The sequence below is a fragment of the Dryobates pubescens genome, chromosome Z (assembly GCF_014839835.1).
Source record: "Dryobates pubescens isolate bDryPub1 chromosome Z, bDryPub1.pri, whole genome shotgun sequence".
NCBI classification, from domain to species: domain Eukaryota; kingdom Metazoa; phylum Chordata; class Aves; order Piciformes; family Picidae; genus Dryobates; species Dryobates pubescens.
In genome coordinates this window covers 130,049,370-130,071,661 of record NC_071657.1, presented here as the reverse complement: position 1 = coordinate 130,071,661, position 22,292 = coordinate 130,049,370, and the positions used below count along the sequence as shown (strand labels likewise).

At 38.3% G+C, this 22,292-nt stretch overlaps 1 protein-coding gene across 4 annotated transcripts in view; it reads right to left on the bottom strand.

The window, feature by feature from the left end:
• Positions 1-20,346, bottom strand: part of USP15 (ubiquitin specific peptidase 15) — a 65,371-nt gene extending 45,025 nt beyond the window's left edge. For all 4 annotated transcript variants that reach the window (XM_054178020.1, XM_054178021.1, XM_054178022.1 and 1 more), the window contains exons 1-3: positions 20,200-20,346; positions 4,549-4,676; positions 42-172 (exon numbers count right to left, since the gene is read on the bottom strand). In XM_054178020.1, the coding sequence (XP_054033995.1) occupies positions 42-172; positions 4,549-4,676; positions 20,200-20,288 (348 nt within the window). In that variant the 5' untranslated portion in view covers positions 20,289-20,346. The remainder of the gene's footprint in view (positions 1-41; positions 173-4,548; positions 4,677-20,199) is intronic.
• Between the last annotated feature and the right edge of the window lie 1,946 nt (positions 20,347-22,292).

Here is a 22,292-nt window from a genome sequence, read left to right as displayed (position 1 = left end):
TAACTGAATCATATTCATCCCAGTAGGTAAGGTAAGAATACCTTGCGTGCTATTGGCTCTTGACCTTCCATCAGTGTGTACCAGCTAACTAGCCTATTCCAGCCTTCAGTTGGCAAAAGGATGTAGTCCAGCTCGTCAATGAGATGTTCCTTGAGAGACTGAGAATCGCCATCTATAAGAGAAAGATATTTTTACCTGAATATTGTAATCCTGTTTTTAATACAACATTTTTCATATAAATATCAAACGTTTTCCTGAGTCGCAGTTATGTGATCAGTATTATTGTATTCAAAGCAAACCTCTTCTGAAACTATTTAAGCAAGCTATTCCAGTTCATGCATAGCACATCTATTTCAGATAGTATTCCTATACTCAGGAACCCAAGTGACAACTCCATATCCTCATGCTATCATAAGTGTCTAACTTGTTATCACACACCATCACAACCTTCAAAGAAACCAATCCATTTCTCCACCTACTTTGCACATACTTCCACATCACCATGGATACTTCCATTTCATGCTACAGCTGCACCCCTCACTGAAAATACAGGAATGGGTAGTTACAGTACATCCAAGACAAAGTTCGAAGTCATTTATTCCACATCAGACTGAAAAAATAGTATGGTTACAACCTTCCTACATAAGAGATCCTACATGCTATGGAAACAAAGTTCCTACAAAATTCTTCACAGGGACAGAGAGATGCAGCACATAAAAGAAATATGACTTGACAACCTCTTTACACAAGTAGCATGTTTTTAGCTTTGGATTAATCATTATTACAGTAGTAAGATAGGAGTTATCATGCATGTGTAAGAGGTGACTCCAGATCTGAGCCACTGTGAACCTCAGTCAATTAAGGCATCTGTCTTTCCATCTGGAAGTAACCAACTACAGGCCAGCAAACATCCCTCTCTCTCAAACAGAAAGACTCATATATTCAGTTCCAAAAAATGAATCAGGATGATGAACTTAATGAAGTATGAAAATAAATAAGACTATATATATAGAATAACCAGACTGTAATAAATATACACTCTATTTATTCTAATTGCCCTATGCAAACAAACTGCAGAATTACACTGCACAATTAAAGCTGAGCATAAAATTAACCTTAAATAATCTCCAACTGCTTCAAGTATTGGCATTCTTCTGGGATTTTTTTTTCTTTTAAAGTGACACTTCTAAGCAAAATGAATGCTATTATCTTCATTTTTCTGCAAGGACAAAGATAGTGTGCACCATGCACTTACAAAAAGGACTAAGGCTCTCTCATATTTCTATACTCCTCTAGTTTGTCCTCTCTACAAATTGAGCAAATGCATCATAATACGACTTCAATGAAAAAAATAAATCCTAGTATCATAAAAGGCACACTTAAAAATTAAAGGACTCTTTTTTTTAATGCATAAGAATTTATCAAAACATGTTTCAACTTGACTGTTTCTGTAGGAGGGCTATTGAAAACATTTAAGAGATGTGTTCACTTCCTGGGGGGAAGAGTAAACAAAATGCAATTTACAAAGACTGTAGAAATCTCCCTACTCTACCTGCACTTGCTACACCTTCAGCTGGTTTGTGATGTTAAGGGAAAATATAGGGGGAAGCAATCCTTTTTGCTTTAATCACCCAAACAGTGAAAGCATGGGCCAAAAAAAAGAATGCATGCTCTTCTGCGCCTGTTATCATGGGTGCTGATTTCTTCTTTACTTCTCCAGCTAAGTACCTGGATGTGTGAGCAAAACATGGGAGATAAAATACATGAACTGAGAACAGTATGCAAGTGTGGAGGATCTGTTACTACCATTAGCTGCTCAGAGATGACAAGAAGACATTGTTTCCATAATAAGCAGTCTATGCAGTTCAGAGATGGCTTCATGTAGTCAAGAAGGTATACATACATGGTTTGCATGCATTTTCTCTAATAAATGCTACCATAAATGACTCAGTAGGAAGAGCTAAACAAAAAACCCTAAACAGAGCAAAGAATTAGAATTACAAAGTTATTTTAGAAACAGGAGATGATCAAGTTCAGAAACAAAGCATTTTTTGCCCTTAAAGCAAAAAAAAAACAAAACACCACAACAGCCACACAGAAAGCAACAAAGGAAAGTGGAAGAAAACCACTGACCATGGAAAAAAGTGGAAAGAAACCTGATTAGTGAAGAAAAAAAAATGTAACAAACCTGTATTCCAGAGCTACATACTAGAAACACTTGCTGAAATAATACACTATCAATTCCTATTTGGCTCACTCAACACTATGTATATGGTGGGTTCCATTAAAACTGGGAGCAAAGCGTGGGGAGAAATCTACAAATACATCCCCAGGTCCATGTATCTCTTCAAAGGTTCATGCTACACTTCTGCACTGATCTGATGTTGCTACAGGAGTTTATAGTTTTTCTACAACTCCCAACATTCCATCTAGTAAAATGTTTTCACAATCTTATTCCCTCAAAGTCCCCTGACTCTGAAGACTCAGTCCCTCATATGCAGCACTGTTTTCAGCAAGGAACAGCCAGCTATTCTAATTGGCTACTTCCTTGTGCTTGCTTCGCTAATCTAGAATTGACTATGTATGCCTTTATTGACACATGTGCATTCTGTTACATTTAACAATATATTTAGCTTGTGTTGAGATTAACTGAAATCTCTGTTTATTACTTTCCACTGCTCTTGCTTCATCCAAATGTTCTGGAAGTCAGGGAACAGCACTTAAGTCATAGAAGCACATCATATTGCTTCTGTTTCCTGCAATTAGTCCTTCTTAAACTTAGTAATAGTTTTCCTCATTGCTGCATTACACTGCAGAATATCTGAGAAAGCATGCCTATTTCAGGTTATTTTATTCTTTAAATCAGATGCAAAATTTCAGACATCAACACTTAAAGAGAGCAGTCAACTAGCACATACTATGTGTCAAAAATAGGATTAAACCCCAAGCATTTTCAGGTTCAATTTATGATACATAGGAAATCTAGCACAGAGGATTGCTGCTTTGCAGCAGGTAAAGGAGACTGCTACTATTTGCTGTGCACCAATGCCCTTAATTTTGAATCTGCCTTTGCACAGGAACAGCCCATGACGGAGCATAACTGGATGTATGGTATCATGGTCAATGCAGAACCACAGTTTTAGAACCAGCAAAAAGCAAAGCTCATAAACCTCCATGCTGTGTTTATTCTGTAAGGGGTATTAGCAGTGTCAAAACAACAGAATACAGGTTTCTTAGCAAATTGACTAATGTGACTTTAGATTCAGACAGCTAACCCTATTGTAGAGTACATATCCACAGCAACTTTACAACATAATCTGAACATGTGAAGTAGATTAAGTTATAAATAATACAGAGCAACTAACAGCGCTTTGCACATCTAGAAATCCCTTTTCCCCTATGGGAGTAGACACAGAAGAAAGAATAAGCTAATGCTGCCTCACTGAGTTTAAAAACATCTTGCTACATCTGATTTCACCTGAAAAGTATCACCTGAACATTCCTACTTTTAGATTTCTACAGACAGTAGCTAGATTTACTACAAGAATGTACAAAATATCTAAATCCTCACATTTCAGAAAACAAAACATATCACCCATTCAGAGGAAAAAGACCTTTGATTTTGTGCATGGAAGAGAACATATAGATGCACACAACAATACAGCACCTCCTTCAAAGGCACTGATAATAGCCACTGTCAGGCACACACACACACTGACAACTAGGGCAACACGGTATGACAAGTCCTGTGAAAGGAATGAGTTCATCATAAACCCACTGAAGATGAAAGAACTTGTATTACTATGTGCAAACAAATTATGCAGTACATCACCTATAACTACTATTGTAACTACAAAGAAGGAAACCAGTTACCTGCTAGATTTTGTACCCATTAGAGTTTGCATATAAAACATGAATGGCTCTAATGGTATTTCAATACTGGACATGACATACAGAATTAATGATTAAAATACCTTGGACAGCATTCTGAGACTTGTGTTCACAAATCTGACTATAGTTCAGCAAAAGTCAGTTAGAGATAAGCAATTATAATAGTGACAGAATTCAACCTTACTTAGAAGTCCATAAAAACTTAGGAAACTATCCTCTATCATCTCACATCACTTTATATGATCACTGAACTGCACAGTATCTCTTCTTCAATTGTTCCAGAGCGAAAGGACAGACTTGGGACTCATTTATAGAAAGAAATTTGAGAGTTCAATTTAAAAAGGCAGTTTTAAATCAAACAATTCAGTTGAGCTAAAACCCAACCAACCAACCAAAACCAAAACCTAAACCCACCAAAAAGTCTTAGTGAATTGTCTAGCTATTTGTCAACCTGACTACACTTCATCTCCTAAGGTATCCCAAAATGTCATTATAAAAGCAGTAATTTGTACGCCAGCAAACACTAAGTGCTGTTATCATTGCAAAGAAGTTCCAACAACTTCATTACAAAATTGTAATTTGTTAGAGAAATCTATTCCAGTGACAAATATACACTAAGTGTTAGTATTGTTTCATTAAATAATCAGAAGTAGTTACCTTTGAGAAGTCCAGAATTATCAATAGGACCAGGATACACATTCTGATCTCCCATCTGGTATTTTTCCCAGCTGTCAAAACCAACATATTTTTTCCACTGCTTGAACCAGCGACTATCCACTAGATACCTGAAGTAGAAGAAGACATACAAGTTAATTATTGGCAGGTTACTACTTCCCCCAGTGTCAATTAATTAAGGAATGCAGTTGTATTCGTCAGAATTGCAAAATGGGAGAATGTTTTTCTGTCTGGTCTGCCAACCATTATCAGCACCTCCTACCAATAAGGACTTGAACTGTGGACAACTGGAGATAACCACTAATCATAATGGATGAGTACAGTTTTGCAGAACTGCCAATAAAGTATATAAGAAGTTGAAGAATGGCAAGTTCAAAAACCATTTTTCTTTTTAGCTTGAAATATCATCGATTTTAGTCCCTAATCTCAATTAGTAGAATCTGGAGATTCAAATTAAAGCTTTATAATTAGATAGCCCTTTAGAAAGAGAGAGATAACTTTTAGCAGATTTTTTTTATTTCCTTATGGAGTTTTATTTATAACATTCATATGCAAGTCAGAAAGCTTTAGATGTCTGATGTCCTGTCAAGAACCAGAGCCTCTAAGTGTTTTCTTCCTTTGACTTGGCATGAACATACACAGTAAACATTCTGCTTTTAAAGCAGTACGAGATGTTCCTCCTACATCAGCTTTACAATTCCATATAAAGGGATATCTCTAAGCTCAGTTCGAGTATTTCTACTCAAATTAAACTGTTGCCAGCCTGGCTTTTATGAAGTCTAGTGATACCTATATTTTCTATCTTTTTGTCCAGAATTTCTTCAAGATTAAGACACCAAATATGTTCACTGATCCTCAGATTGTTTTCTATATATGCATTTATAGATATATATATATTTTAAAGGCACCATCATAATTATTTCTCTTTCCTAGAAGTACCTATCTCCTTCTCCCCATTCTGCCTCAGTCCTTTTGCAACTACTCTAGTACATGTCAGAACGACACAAAAAGCTAGGTCAAACTAAAGATCATAGTTAATCCTTATTCTTCTCCAGGATTTGACTACTGACCTCCTAATTGCAGCACATCAGTAACAAGCTGTTGTGCCTTTAAGAGACCTCAAACCTTCCTGGTGTTTCAAACACTAGTCTGCTAATATATATAGTTTTATTAGGCAATCATTCTGCAGGAGTTACTCATCAACACCAACAGGAAAACAGAACAAAAACATTAGCACCCACAACTCCTGTAACCACATAAATAAACACTTCTTGAGTGTGTATTTTGCTGAATGGGTTTTAAAAAAACCAACATTAACAGGGCCTTAAATTTGTGCTTCTAAATTATGTAACTACAAGAAGAAATAAGAAACCTAAGATATGTAATTTTTGACTTATTTCATCTTCTCAAGACCAGCTCTTCTCTTACAGAGACCAAGCCTGGAGTCAGCCTCCAGAAGTACTGCTAGCAAACCTCTAGTAAAGAAGGAATTACTACTGTGTAGCACTCAGTACTTTGTAGCCAACTTCTCAATAAATTCCAAGTTTTCATTGTGTACAGAAGACACTCTTAAGTGTATGATTCTATGGGAAAAAGTCCTTTGGAAAGTAAGCGGAAGAAGGCTTCACAAAGCTCAGTACAGGCTTTTGGATGCTTACTTCCCCTAATTCAAGACCACCAAAGACTAATGTCTCAAAGACAACTTTGCAACACCTATGACCACAGCATCCTAATTCATATGGTAAATGATCTTGATTGAAAATATTAACACTTCAACAGTAATAATGAGTTTGTGAACAAATTACTTAGCTTGTAACTACTCTAAACAAACATAAATAGGAAAGGCAGAACTGTCTCTCAACTCCTCTAGACAGTTCTGCCAGTTTAAGAACTTTGGTTAGGGACTAAATTCTTCCTTTACTGCATTCAAAGCCAGCTGTACTCTTAAGCACACACTTTTACCATTTCACAGCAGAAACACTTGATCTTATGTCATTCCTCCTCTCACAACTTACCACTGCTCACAAGTGATCAACTAGTAAGAGCTGCTATCTGTTCTAAAATTGTTCTGTACACAACTTCGTTCTTGACCTTGCAACACACATTCACTGCAAAATTTTCAATAAAAAAAGCAGTCAGGAAACAGGCTCAGACTGCTTTTTGAACCAGAATGATACGGATAAAAGCTTTGTTTTAAACGCTATTAAGGAAACTTACATGAAAATTATTTTGCTGCAAAAATGCCTTTTTCCACTCTCACCAAACTCAGCAACAGACAGTGACTTAACAGGTGCAATGCATTCCACCAAATCAGTAATGAAAAACCACACCTGAAATCCTCTTCCAGAAAGATGTGTAAAATCACAGTGACATTAATCATTCTAAAGCAGTCTGGTCTTGCACTGATTATTTCAGTTTTGTGGCAGAATTCAGCTGGCACGTTTTGTTTTGTTCAAAGCATATTTAGTGTAATAGGTAACACGACTAAACATGGTGAAAATTGGGATAAAACACAGTAAAATGATAAAAATGCAGCCTATTACAAAATTAAACATATTTCAAATTTATTAAAAGTTGAAAAAATGTGAAATGGTCATGTTCCAGCCCCACATACATCTCTGACTCACTCAGTTAGAATACAGATTTCTTGACCACTTTCTATTACCTATGCTGTTCAGCAAAGCTGTAAGAATGACCTAAGAAAGCAATGAGCTTCCCAAAATGATTCAGATGTTTGCATACAGAAAACCTGATTTTGTAATCCAAGTAAAGCCTTACTATCTTATGCAAAAGCCTTTTCTGAACAATACTTTTCATTTTCTCCCAACACAGCAGCAGATTTTATGATCACTGCAGCAAAACCAATGAAACCACAAACAGCAAACTGTTGTGAAATTAAATGAGAATCAACTTCAATAAGCAAAAATAGCCAGCTTGCATATAATGGGCATATAATGTGACTATCTGCTTATCTCTTCCCACTGCTAAACCATCTGACAGGAACGTGTCTGGTGTGTAGCTCCAGAAAGGATAGTTGAGGGCTATCAAAAGCTATCGCCTTATCTATTCAGACCACACATTATTTGAGACAATGGAAAGTGGGGCTCTCACAGACTTTAACATTTGGCATTATTTGTTTAAAACAAGCATTCCACTAAAAAAAAAAAAAAAAGGCATGACTATTTTTTTAAACATAGGTGAAAGCAAAATTATAACAGTTTGCCATCATGCAATAGGCAGAGGAAGTGAACTGACATGGTACCAGCTCCCCACTATGCTTTAAAGTACTTCCTACATTTGTTACTAGAGGTGTACAATTGTATTTTCATAAAGTGCTCCCAAGCAAAGCAACAACAGAAGGACAGAAAAAAAAAAACCTGTACAAATTTGGTTTATTTTTCACATGTGCTTCCTTTTCTACAATCAACAATCAAATGCAAATGGCTTTTGATATTGACCGAGTTCAATGAAGACAAGAATGGTTTTGGAGGTAGAGAGTCAACAGTGAATACAGAAAGGTTTTAATGTGTTTTCTCTAACACATCCTCTATCCAATTCATGCCCAAGGTATGCCACATTCATCTATTACCTAGAAATGGGAAGAGAATACAGCAGACAGCTGCAATGGGCAATTTCATAGAATCAAAGCATTATTTTGGTTGGACAAGACCTCTAAGTTCATTGAATCCGACCGTCAACCTAACACCACTGAAGTGGCATCCCATTTTATTTTGTTTAACACCTCCAGGGATGGTAACTACACCAATTCACTGGGCAGCTTATTCCAATGCCTGATCATTCTTCCAGTAAAGAAATTTTTCCTAATATGCAATCTAAATCTCACCTGGCACAACATGAGGCCACTTCTAGTTCCATCACTTGATACGAGGGAGAAGAGATCAACACCCACCTCCCTACAACTTCCTTTAAGGCAGTTGTAGAGAGTGGAAAAATCTTCCTTCGGTCTTCTCTTCTCCAGACTAAACAATCCCAGTTCCCTCAGCTGCTTAAGTTTAGGCTATTTAATTTAAAGATTGCATGAATAACAACTTAAGAATTCAGTGAAATTAAGAATTCTGTGAAGACCAAAGACAGTCCACTTTAAAATTACAAAATAAAACCCAGGTCATTACAAACAAATTTTCGCCAAGCAGTAACTAAATGCTGTAATAAATTGTGAATTATTTATGTTTCCTGGAAGAGAAAACCAGAACCTAGACACTATCATTCAAGTCTGAGTTGGTATAACCATGTTAAATTAAGTGACTTCATTCTACATAATACATATATAACTAAACACATATATATATTAAAGACAAATTTTTCCTTTACCCCAAGTTTGCCAGAACAAGCCTCACGTTACTATAACTGAACCCCTGGAATTTGTAATTTTCTTTTTAAAGCAGTTCTTCTCACATTAGCAAAAATCCAGTTCTTTCATTCTTCCTGTACAAATTCCAATTCTTTTCACAACAGCCTTTTAATATTTGGCTCATTTTTCTTTAATAAATGGGAAAAAGGGTATCAAATTAGTTTAATCTGACATGCCCTTGTCTTTTGTTTATACTCAAAGTTTTCAGTCTTATGAACATACTCAAAGCCAACAGCATTCTGACCTTTCTCTGCTGCTGTGGCCGTGCAGCACTATTCCGTAACAGCCACATCTAAGCGTGGGCATGAACGCAATCACCCTGAGGCATCCATTCTACCACTGAATCTGCCAGCTTTGTCCCTGAACTTCATCTCAGGGCCTCTACTTTCTCGATCTAAATCTGAATCAACTGTGAATCTCGAAGAAGGAAAGCTATAATTTTACATAGAAGGGAAATTATCATACAGGCAAAGTGCCCATTGCTTTATTTAATGCTTAACAACTTACTGTTCCTGGGGAATCATTGCTTTCCATATGCTTTGTGTTAGATGTCTGACATAAACCAGCAACAGTGATTAACTTCTCTATTATTATTTAAGAGAAAATTTATAATTAGACCTGACAATGCAAGAGAGCCTGGGGTCTACTGTTCTATATTTCAAATGTTCACTATTACCTCTTTCAGTATTTCATCAGTTTTTTCTTCCATATGCAACTAATTTTACCATCATCCGAATTTTGCTCTATAATGTTTCTTTACAGCTCTCCTTAGAAGATACCACATTTCTAAGTGCAAAACCAAATAATTTCTCTTCAAGTTTAGATATTTGTACTTGCACACTCATAAGATTACTATTTCTAGCCCAAAAAATTGAAAGGTCACCCATAAATTATGCAAGTAGCAAAGGACTATAAACAGGACAGTCAAGTTCATTCCCTGGAAAGAAAATGCTAAAGGGCAAGCCAATCTTAAAAAACTTCAGAAGATGTTTGAGACTGATCAAAGTTTGACCAGTAATAAATGAAGGGAAGCAAAATGAAGAATGCATGAACATCAAAAAATGTGAAAGGTACTCAAATTACTTTGTCTTCTTTCCTATTTCCTTACTTGAACTCATGAAGTAGCACTTTGTTACAGCGGTGTATTTTGGATGTATGGACAAAGCTGTGAAGAACAATGGAAAAAAGAAGCTAAACAGGTGGAAAAGACTGTTCTAAGATTGAATTCTGCAACTGTAAAAAAATAAGTTAATATCTGTAAAGCATAATTAAAACTGATTACATTTTCTGCAAGATGCATTCTGCTGAAGATTGATGAAAAGACTGAAAAGGGAAGATCATGAAATCCACGTGTAATCAAGGGCAAAGCTTAATGCTTTGGTTAATACTGCTTGCAGTATGAAGTGGTATTGATCTATTTCTGTGTACTAAATAAAGTATAAATACAGGATTTTTTGAATTTCTATAGCCAAGAAAACAGACGTGCAGACAGAGTTTGAAAAATGCTAACACGTCATTGTAGTTGTGGATTCTTACAGTGGCTATGATGTGTATGCATGCACACACATCTCCACATGTATACATTTTATACATACTAGGCCTTTTAATGAGCATTCTGCTACTTCAGTAGAAAACTGATACAGGTGGCAAGTTATTTTAAGTTACTATGGAATGAAGTCACACTATCTGTAATCTTTCCCCTTTACAAGTACTTGTCCTTAACCAACAGATTAAATACTACTTTTTTCAGTAAGATTAGGGAAAATGAAATTTGCATTCAAATACCATACACTTCCCTCATCTTTACTCATGAAGGATGTACCACATTAAAGAGTATCCTGAAAAAAAATTAATGCAATTACACCATGCTCAGCTTAGGGGATCAATCTGCTAAAGCACTTATGCAGCTAAAATCCAGACTTCTTAGCATTCAAAATAAAAATCTGAAATGTTTAAACTATAGCTTTTGATTCTATAAACACATTCAACACAGCATTCTCACTAAGATCAACAAGACCACTCACCTACATAAAACAGAGAAGGCAAATGGTAAAAAGGCAACTTAATTTATCTTCACTAATGTTATAATGCCCACAATGCAATCAACCACCTGAAAACTAAGTATTATCTATGAGGGACATTCAATAATTTAAGAGGAAAAGATATCTCAGGTAAAGAGAACTGCATCTGCTAAAACCTCATTTCTTAAATAGGATGTGATCGTCTTTTAGGGAATAGTTATCAAAAACTTGTAGCATGCACTTGAGACCTGATATGCTTCACTGAATGTGTTGTCCTAGATACAAAAATAACATACCATGTATTAGTGAAACAGAGACATAAAATGTCTGTACATTAAACTTTGTATACGCCTTCCCTTTCATTTTTGTTACCACTACCTAACACAAGGAAGACAGTTCCAAACCAGTCTAATGGTAACAGTGTTTCCAACTGTGGACCGGATTGAGGAAGCTATCCCAAGACACCTTAGTAAAATTAAAAAATATGGTCTATCCATTTTAAAAAATGGATTTTAAATGTTTGTTACTTAACTGTAATGAAGTCACTCTCAAGCAGGAAACACAAATGTTGCTGTCTTTGGATGCCATTGGTCAGGCTATTGAGCAGGATAACCAACTCATTTTCCAGGGTAAAAGATACCTGGAGGATTGACAGCAGAGACTGAAGGAGAGAACTGTCTCCAATGTCTTGATATTCTATTTTGAGGGACAGACTGTAAAAACCAGGACCACTTCACAGCAAGGTGCATTGATTAAATCAGCAAATGCTCGACATTTATAGGTATTTCAAATAAATCGGTCACCCTAAATTGCTTGATGAAAATAGTACAAACAAGTTTCATTTTCCTGAAGTCACTTAAACAAGGTGATAACAGCAATACATAAATATTGGAACAGCCCCAAATCCTTACCTAAAGTTAAGCCAAAACATGCACATATGACTTGCTGAAAATAGCACTAAAATTTGTCATTTTAGTTATTAATAATATTAGAAATACATGCACAATTTAATTAATTTTAAATGTTTTCTTTGGTTTTTCCTTAGTTGCATTATGTATCCTTAAAGAGAGCTAAATCTTCTTTTGAGGCTGTAGAATCAAAAAACTATACAGTTCAAGTCTGGTCTACAGTACTCGGTGTTCACTTCTGAGTGGAGCTTCAGATCACTTTGTTAAGATATATCTACTCTTATCTATAAAATGTTTCTTGCCTGCCTGAAGCAGATGATAATATACAAGGGGCACTTTACATTCATGTTCCCTGAAATGCCAGCTATGGAATACAACATAAGGAAATGGAATGAAGCTGCATCAGGGAAGTTCAGATTCATCATTAGGAAAAGGTTCTTCAGGGAGAGAGCAGACAGCCACTGGAACAGGCTCCTCAGGGAAGTAGTCGTGGCACCAAGACTGCGAGAGTTCAAGGAGCATCTGGAAGATACTCTTAATCATATGGTTTAGCTTTAGGAAGTCTTGCAAGGAGCAGGGAGTTGAACTCCTCATGATCCTTAGGGATCCCTTTGAACTTAAGATAGTCTATAAAAACCACATATCCCTCCAGAGCACAACAGAAGCCTGTGTAACCTAAATTACACTACCTTTGCAGACATGCCACATATCAAAATTTGCAGACTATCTTTAGAACATTCCACAGCGGTAGAATTTGTTCTGATAATACAGACATAGAAAATCCAAGAATTACAAGCAGAGCACATAACATGCTTTATTACAGTGTATGTTTTACCTTTGATACACAACAGGTTTTTATATATAAGGATACAGTGTTACTACTGCAGAAGATGAAATAAAAAGATTAAATTCTGAATATTTTAAATATAAAATCCAACAACATTCATCTTCCAGTGGCTGATGACAAAAGGCTGTATTTGAGATCTGAGGGCACTCACATTATATTCGCTCATCTTCTGATTCAGGGTAGTGTGAGACCATTGATCAAGCAAAGCCTGATCATGTTCGTTGATCTGATATTGCATGTCACTTCACTTCCTCAAAAAACAATGATAACTGTTGGTCATTCCATACAGAAGCTATTTGACAATACTATACTCCCACCAAGGCACAACATTTCTTTAAGTAATTCTTTTATTTGACAATTTCTTGGCAAGTCCTGCCAATTACTATGCTTAATATTTCCACCTACTTTACTTGTCCTGTTTTCCTAGGCTCAGGTTGTTTTCAAAGCATAGATAAGTTCTGACCTTAAATTATATTCAGTTAGTATTATTTTCTTGTAGAAGAATATATTCCTCAAAGCTACATAAACGCCATATGATCTTTTACTTCATTCTCATCATAAAACAAGCTTTGTTCAGAGATACTGTAACTCAACATCAACAAGTTAGTCGTAACTATTTTAAACTTGCTTTAGCTGAAGACACTAAACAGATATATGTCTATCTTTAGGACCTATTTATTTTTATTCCAACTTCATACAGCCCCTGCAGACAACAAAACTTAGAAGATAGTTCACTGCAGGTGTTATTATTATTAGGGTCAGTTGAGCAAAAGTGATTATTTCTGGCATTTACAAAGGACCAGCTCATCTCTGTGATTAAAAGCATTTAGCCTGGTTCCTGGTTCTGTTCTCATCAATTACTGGTCTTAGAGTTTCTTCAATATAATCTACAAATTACAGAGCACTTACTTTATTATACTTCCCAATACAGGCATAACAGCAATTAATATTTTGCTCCTTTTACCCCTATACAAAATATTAAAAAAATTAAACCCCTCTTATCAGTTGATAGCCTTACAGACAAATATATGTTCATATTTGGTGAGTCAATTAAAAAAAAAAATACTGCACCCTTATGAATGATCAAGGGTAGCAACTTAGGGCAGCCCAGACTGGTATTACAGTCTTTGTACATTGACTTACAAGAACCAAAGAATGAAGCTATTTCAAGACCTGTAAATGCACCCGATTTCCTAAATGAACAACTACAACAAGTAATAAAAATCAATAATGAATTTATGTAAGTTTTAAAATTTTGCAACTTCATGACTACATACGGACATTGTTCACTCAACAAAACAACATAATGGTACTAGCAGGAAAGTTGCTAACTGATTTGCAAAATTCTCTTCTGGTTTGCAAAGCTGTCATGTAATTTAATTTCTTCTGTGATTTTTTTGCACATTTTAATAAACCATATTACTACAGTATCAACATCACAGAAGTACAACAGCATTCATTCTTGACCTTCACACCTGGGTTGTTAGAAAAATATTTGGGTTGTATGACTATGATCTTGGTATTTCCCACTGCTGTCAAAAGTGTTCTGACTGCATTGCTCAGTTAACATATAGCTGGAATATTAAAGAACATGTCACCTAGATTTATTTATATTGACTGACAGGTTAGCCCTTTAAGTTAAAAATCAAAACAGTTTAATATTCAATAAAGACACTTCACAGAGAGACACTGATTCTGTCACTGTGTACTACTGGGACATCATATCTTCTTAACACAAGCTATTTCACTTTCAACAGCAGAACTGTGCAAATTGTCCGGAGAGACAGGTGAGGTTGGTTTTTTTTCACCCTTCTCTCTGTACATGAGTACAGATTAAGCAATACTGAAGACAAAGTGGAACAATTGTGTTGCTGAAAGCAAATTAGGACTCCTGTTTAAAGGCACAGCATCCAACTTTTGTTCTTACACAACTGCAACTATAAAAATAAGAAAGGCAATAACAGGTTTGTACCTGTATTTCCACTCTCATTAGGCTAGCCAGAATTGCTTTGCTAAGTACACTCATGATTAATAGATGCCTTCAAAATTAAATTTTCTTTCAGAATTAGCAAGTTATTGAAAGTCCAAGATTATGATAACTATTCGACTCTAGCACATACAAACCAAACCATAATTTTATTCAAAATTTAGGTAAATTGATGAGAAAAAGAAAGTCAAAGGTCAAAGAGAGAAGAAATGTGTATCACTTACCTGCCATTTTAAAGAAATCTTGGCCTAAATATTTCACATTTCTCTTCAGAAATAATTTTTTTGTTCAACTAAATGCACTGAAATTATTTCATATCAACTAATCAAATTCTTCCTACAGTTTCCACAATGTGCTGCAATAGCCTATCTAAGTGGCACTTCACAGGTACAACCAAGGGTCTTAACAAAAAGACTGATTCAGCCAAAATCAGTAGACTTAATTTTAATGTTAAAACTTCAGTGTAGACATTACATTGACGACCATGTGCTTTGTATATACCTACAAATTGTCCATTTATGTAGACTTCTCACTGAAATACAATCCAACTCCTAAATCAATGTTTGACTTCCTATTTTCAGGCAAAAGCCTGATTTTGAGCTGATCACATGATTTTTTAGTTCAATATTCTCTTCACTCTGCATAATCAATTAACAAAATAAAGTTGCATCTGCACATTTCCACTGCAAGCATTCTCCCAGTAGAATTTAGAATAGAGCATTCTGTACATCTTCATGAACTGTTGGTGAAATGCTACACCATTCTACATGCAGTGAGACAATTCTAACACAAAACTTCAGCCACAAGGTCTTAGAAGTCAAAAATCAGCAACGTGCACCTCATTTGAAAGAAAAAGAAGCCAATTCTCAAATGTATCCTTGGAACACTGACATAGTGTTCCTTGATTCTCATTATATGAAACCATTAAAACAGTTTAGGATATTACACCAAGTATTACTGAGGTGCAGGTCCGTAACATCTCATCATGCTCTCGGTGAAGTCAAGTGAAATCTCCCATTAATGTTCTATCTAGATTCTATTCAGGTACATCCAGCCATGGATGAAAAAAATGCAGAAAACACTGAGAAGACCACAAAGTAAAATACTATTAAAGCTAAGCACTTCAGCAGCAAGGTTATCATCAATGACGGGCACTGCGGTGTTTCCAAGTAGGGTTATATATGCCTGTTCATTAAGATTTATGAATTTTCATTGCAACCTGAATTAAAATGGTCATATACTTTTGGTGAGGAAGTTCTTTAAATAAAGTCCTTGAGGGGAAATCCTTTAAGGCTGAACTGTTACTATCTACCAACCATTCACTGGGAAGAATTTTCTACCCATTTGTTTTTTGCTTATTCACTTCAGTGGCTGAATTTTACAATTAAACAGCCAGTAAAATTCTCACAGGGAGAAAAAAGGAGAGTATTTTCTTCATCTTCCAAGAAATGGAAGTCCCTCTAGACTCAGCAGAACTTCAGAAGAGAGGTGTATCACAGACACATCTGGAAGAATTCATAATACTATACTTCTGTAGTTTTCATAATTAGTAAGTCTTACAAATCAAGAACAGATTAAGAATCTAACTCGTCATTCTGTTAAGTGATGACTGGCACCAAAATTCATTGGCTAGCAGGGCTGGAAAGCAATACCTGCTGCTTTCTGGTTTAACCCTGACTAGCTTCAGTTCACAGACAGTGTCTTAAATCTTTATTTGCTCGTCCAAAAAAGTGTGTATTAGAAGACACCATCTTTTAATGTATGTATTTCAACACAGGACTCTATCAAAAGAGAGGCTCTTAAAGCTCTTCACTGGAAATAAAGGCTTCCACCTTTCCTATTAAATTTTGAGAATTCTTAACTTGTTCCACACACTGAGTACCTTCTGTAACATGTGTACACCAGAACTGGACAGTATGAATGGTTTCACTAAATGTATTATAGTATACAGTACCTCTCTGTACTGCTACTCAGTATTCCCTATTCAAACATCTAAAAATTGCATTTGTTCCCTTAGCCACCAAATACCCTCCTCACGATAGTTATTTGTCCACTGTAACAGCCTAATTCTTTTCCAAGGTGCTGCTTTAAAAAATACAAATAACATCTACATTCTCAACTGCTCACAAATTGCTACAGCAATAGATGAAAAAAAGCACAGTAGAGAAATTCTGTGCAAAATGAGGGATAAAAGCTGATGAAAATGATTGCTAAGGATGTTAGCCCCTATGAACCTCTACTACTACTCACTATAAGCGAGCCATTTATTGGCAGGTGACACTTAAAGGCATGAAACATGGTCTCCCCTTCTAGGGCAATGGAGGGTCAACGCGTGTAAGAGGTAGCAAAGTAAAGAATATGAAAGCATGTGTAATGCCATTATCTAAGTAACTGAAACAACATCTCTGACTACAGAAACCACAAATGAACAGAACTACAGGCAAAGCAGGATTTAAAGTGGTCTTAAAGACAAGAGATTGTACCTCAATATGGGAAGGAAATTAGAGAGATTCACACAAGTCACACAAAACCAGCCAGTCTTCATCACCTCTTTTCTAAGAAAACTGCTCCAAGATCAGTAGCTTTCAATAAAAAAAAAACAAACCTGCACTTCAGTGACATTGTAAACCCAGAAAAACTTGGTAATGTTCTCAAGAATATCAGTGTAGCTACAAAGGCATTAAATAACATCAACACCAGTTTGTTCTGCAAATTGCAGTGGCTAAAAAATTGATGAACATTAAGAGCTCTTCAATTTCTGAGAGCAGATGCAGGAAGACACTGAGTTCAAATTTTTCTGCACCTGGAACTAGTATTTTTTGTCTAAGTGAATGCTCAAAATCTCCACAAGCAAAAAAATCTCTTCATTTGCCATGCATCACTAGAATTTCAAAACACTGAGAAGTAATGATACCAGCTCCTAAAATTCTAACACATATAGAATGAAATACAATATTTCTTCTCTTCCCAAACAGAATTCTAGGATAACACTGCAAGAAGAAAAATTATTCAAGTTTCATAGAATGCCAGTGTGGCTTTTATGCTGAGTTCACTAAAAAAAGTAGTCAACACTATTTGAAACAAGTGTTAATCATTTAAAACAAATGAGGTTCTTGATCAGAAAAGCTTATTATTAAATAAACATCAAATCTATGTTTAGAAAAATAAATTGAGTTTAATAATTTCATATATTAACTGTCTATAAAATAATGCAAAAGAGACCATTGGGACAAACTAGCCCAAAATCTTGTCCCTGTCTGTCCTGTACTATCCCTAAGCTACCAATAAAACATATTCTACAGCTTACTAAATTGCCTGCTCAAACGTTTCTTGATTCTATAAATTATTTTCCAATATCTAACTCTAAAAACTTTGCACTTCAAATCATTTCATTTCTTTCTCTCTCCAGTGCGCATGAAGAACTAACGAAGAAGGTCAGTGCCCTCTTCATGGATACTCCAAGATGTGCCTCTCTTTGTCTTTAGTTCCTTTTTCCTTAGAGGAAACCATGGACAAGACTTTCAGTTTAAGTCAGCAACTTTAAAAGGGACGTATATTAGTGCTTCAAAACTCAGAAAAGAACAAGCTGATATGGCATTACTCTCATTTTTCAGCCTTATTTACTATTGAATGAGTGAAAAATGTGGTTCTGAATCATGACTTAGAGCACTTGAACTGTTCAGTTTCCTTACTGACACCCTCAAAAGGCCAAAAAAGGTATTGACAAAATACCTCCGAAAATGGTATCTGGACTAAACAGGCCTCATAATTTAGGAAGTTAAATGCACACCTGTAAGTATTAATCTTATGAAAATACACGCATACACATTAATATAGCTAGATTTCATAGTCCATAAGTCGAAGTTAATTGGATTTGGCATAGCTTATTCAGTGTTAAAACACTTGAAGTCAGTATCAGAATCACAGCTAGATATATTTTCGGATAACTTTTTCAATTAACTGATTTTTTTCATGTTAAAATATGTAACTTATTGGAAAAAATAAGACCACAGTAAACTTACTGCTATAGTTACCATGTAAACTTGTCATAGTCACTTAAACTTTCAACAATATTAGCTGTTTGAGACTCATTTTAATACTTGGGAAGTACCCAACAGCCTGAGCTCCCTTTTACTACTGCTGGCCATTTCCAACACTGCAATGTGAATTGATTTCCTTTCTCTGGCTATAATACTTTTTCAGTTTAAGAGCAGTCTGTTCATATGCCAAAACTGAACATATATTCAGCAGTATTTGAATAATGCATCAGAATGTATGCTTCTGACACATGCTGCAGTATCAACTCTGTTAAATATAGTCTTTTATAGAACTGGAACAGTGAGTGATGACAGCTGAAATGAGGTGGGCAAGTTCTACTTTTGTGTATTCATACTTAATTTTCAGTAACTTAATGCTTCAGTCTCTGTCTTTGGGTGACAGTTTCACACAGGAAGAGATGAAGAGGTTGAATAGTGGAAAAAGTATTGGTTTCCTTTTTTTTCACCCCCTCTCCTTAAAAAAGTAAGTCCCGTTCCCTAGCCTCAGAGAACTACAACTACAGAAGCTTGATTACCAAATAAACACTAGGAAGAGGTGTTTATTTAACGTAATGCTTTCCAACTATGGATTATTCTGTTAACAACCTGTATGGTATACGACTTCCTGACACACCAGGAAAATGTATCATCTTAAACATTTATTCGGTAACAGCTATCATAAGAGCTCATTTACACCATTGGAAGCTGGTTTTGTCTGTTTGTTTGTTTTGTTTTTTTAAGGCAGTTAACCCATTTATAACCCAAATAAAATGTAAACTTAAGGTTTATGACAGCCGCGGACAGGCGACAGGGTAGCCCGCTCAGCGTTCAGCTACGATTTCTGACAACTTGAAGGTGACGCCAGGGCCGTTTCCTCCTTTCAGCCGGGGTAATGGAAGCAGCGCCTAGTAACGGAGCTCTTCTCTCCCGCTACAATCCCTGCTTCACTACTTCTCCCCGCCATGGACAAACAAGCCCCTCGCGGGTCCGGATCCCTCGCTGTCCGCAGCCGCCGTCCGCGGCGGCCCCACGGCACCGCGCCCCGCCAGTCACGCCGCTCCCTCCCCTCCCCTCCCCTCCCCCGCAGCTTTCCGCCCGCAGGGAGCTGACCTCGGTGCCTGCCCCCGCCGGGCGCCTCAGCGGCGCGGCCCTGCCAGCCACCAGAAGCCCAGGCCAAGCTAAGGGCCCGCCGCACCGAGGTGGCCGGTCCGCTTCTCACAGTGGCCGAGAGACCTGAGCGGCAGGAAGGAGGGGCACAGTGCTGCTCCGCTCTACCCGTGACCCGCCTTTCTCCCTCTCTCCCGGCAGTCCCCAGCGCACGCGAGGGGCCCGAGCGGCCCCCAAGAGCAGGCGGAAGGAGGCTGAGGGAAAGGAGGTCGGTCTCCCTGCCAGCCAAGAAGCACCGGGGGCGGAGGGTGCCGCCCGCACTGATCAGCCCGAATCCCCCCGCCCCTCCCTCACCAGGTGTCGCCCTTGCGGAGGGCGGTTTTCAGCAGCGCCGCGACGTCCGTGCGCTGAGTCTCCAGATCCGCCGCGCCTCCCTCCGCCATCTTCTCCCCCCGGCAGCAGCGGCGGCAACGGCAGCAGGGGCAGGGGCAGGAGCGAACCGCGCTGCATGCTGGGAGTGACGCGAACCGGGAGACGCCTTCGCCCCCCCTCCCTTCCCAGAATCCGCAGGGCGGGGACGGAGGGGAAATTGGCGAGGAGAGGCGCGTCCGTGCGGCGCCGTCTGTCGGCCAGGAGGTCTTTTGCCTTCCCGTCTGTAGCGGGCGTGCATGCGCGCCTGCCGGCTGGGGACCGACGGGGAGGCTGCCTCCTCTACCGGGCGAGGGCTCGCCTCCGCCAAGCGACACCAGCGAGCAGCGCACGGCCGTGGGACGGTGTCCCGGCACGGTCCGTTGGGCAGGGAGGTGCCGTGGGTCTGGTGCCCGCAGTGGCTCAGGCGCACTGCGCTGCAGCGCCCTCCTGCTCGGGCGGTGGCCTCCTGCCCCGGGTAGACGCTGCGAGGTTACTTCAGGTGGCCTGACCAGGCCGCTATGAGGTCAGCGCTGGCGGTGAGGCACGGCGTGCCGGCCTCAGACCCCCTTGGGCGGACCCGTCTGGCCGGCGGGTGCCAGGCTGGTGCAGGTCTCCTGTCTGGTGGCTGCCTGCCTTGGCCGGGAGCCTTCGTCAAGCTCGGCCTTCCTGTCCCGGCCTAGGTCACGGCCTCCGAGACCGTGGTTTGGCGTGTGTCAAAAAGAGGAGACCTTATTTATAGAATAAGGAACTGTCTCCTTCGTGACATTCCCTTGACTGTTTTAATTAAAGGCCGTGCATAATCAGATGCTGTAATGATTTGCTAGCAAAGGAGTGTTTCGGATTCCCATAATTCTATGGGAATTCTGATAGTCTACAGATTGCTATGTAGTATGTATTAATGTGGAAATACTGTTGGGAATTTAAACAGAGTGTGTGACTTACATTAACTTTCCCAGATCTTTGCAGAAACCAAAGGATAATTTGTTGTGCTTGTTGCAGTCACTCTTATCTTGTACAAGCAGTGCAACCTGTCGCTTGGCATTTCACCAAAAAAGCATAAGGTCATGTTAACAGGGTTTACTCTGTTTTCACACTTACATTGTAGAGTTAATAAAATCAACATTGCATGGAAATTTTGGGTTGTGGTGCCGGTTACAAACATCTGAAAACAAAGTTTGGTTTTGTGGATCTAGCTGATGTATCCATAATGAATGCAACTCTGTAGCTAAGTCCTTGTTAGATAGCTGTTTTGGGCGCCCAGAGCAAGGCTTCCAGGACAAGATGTAAGCAGGCAAAGACATTTACTATGTTATACAGCACAGTTATATAGTCTATCAGAAGGCATATGTGTCACATTTCAATTGGTCATTTTCTACTGGCGTACATGTAATTAAGGCATGCAATAGGTCAAAATAACAAAACAATATTTTAACACATCCAACCAGATTCTGCCCAGTTTCTCTCCTTCAGTTACAAGGTGTTTACATTATTCCCAGAGTCAAAGACAAAACATAGCTTTCTCTAATTCGAGCAAAGACAAACTGTCATAGCCTTCCAAAGCTATCTGAAAATAACCTCTTCCCACAAAGCCCCCTTCCTCCACGTAAATCATTACTATACCGTGCTGAGTTGTGTGACTATGTGGCAGTTTAGGCTAAGTGCCTCCTGCGGCTGCCACACAACATACACCTCTGGTATTATGAGTGTCCAGCCCAGATGGACGCAGGAAATAGCATATTTCATACCCATAATGTCCTGCTCCCTATAAATCAGCAAGGTGTCACACTTTCTCTTTCTTCCCTTGCTGCCCCCTTGGGAGATGCTCCCTATCTAGTAATGGAAGGGGAGTTATCTCAAGGCCTCTTAGGCCTGGCTAGGCCTAATGCCAGGAGGAGAAGGGGGAAGTGCAATCTGAGATCTGGCCAGCTGAGATTAGCCAAACAGTGGAGGGGGGAAAGAAAGAGCCCTGGGGGGTTTGGGTGTACCCTCAGGTAGGGAGAAGGGGAGTTCTGGGAGGCTTCTGGGTATGCTGTAAG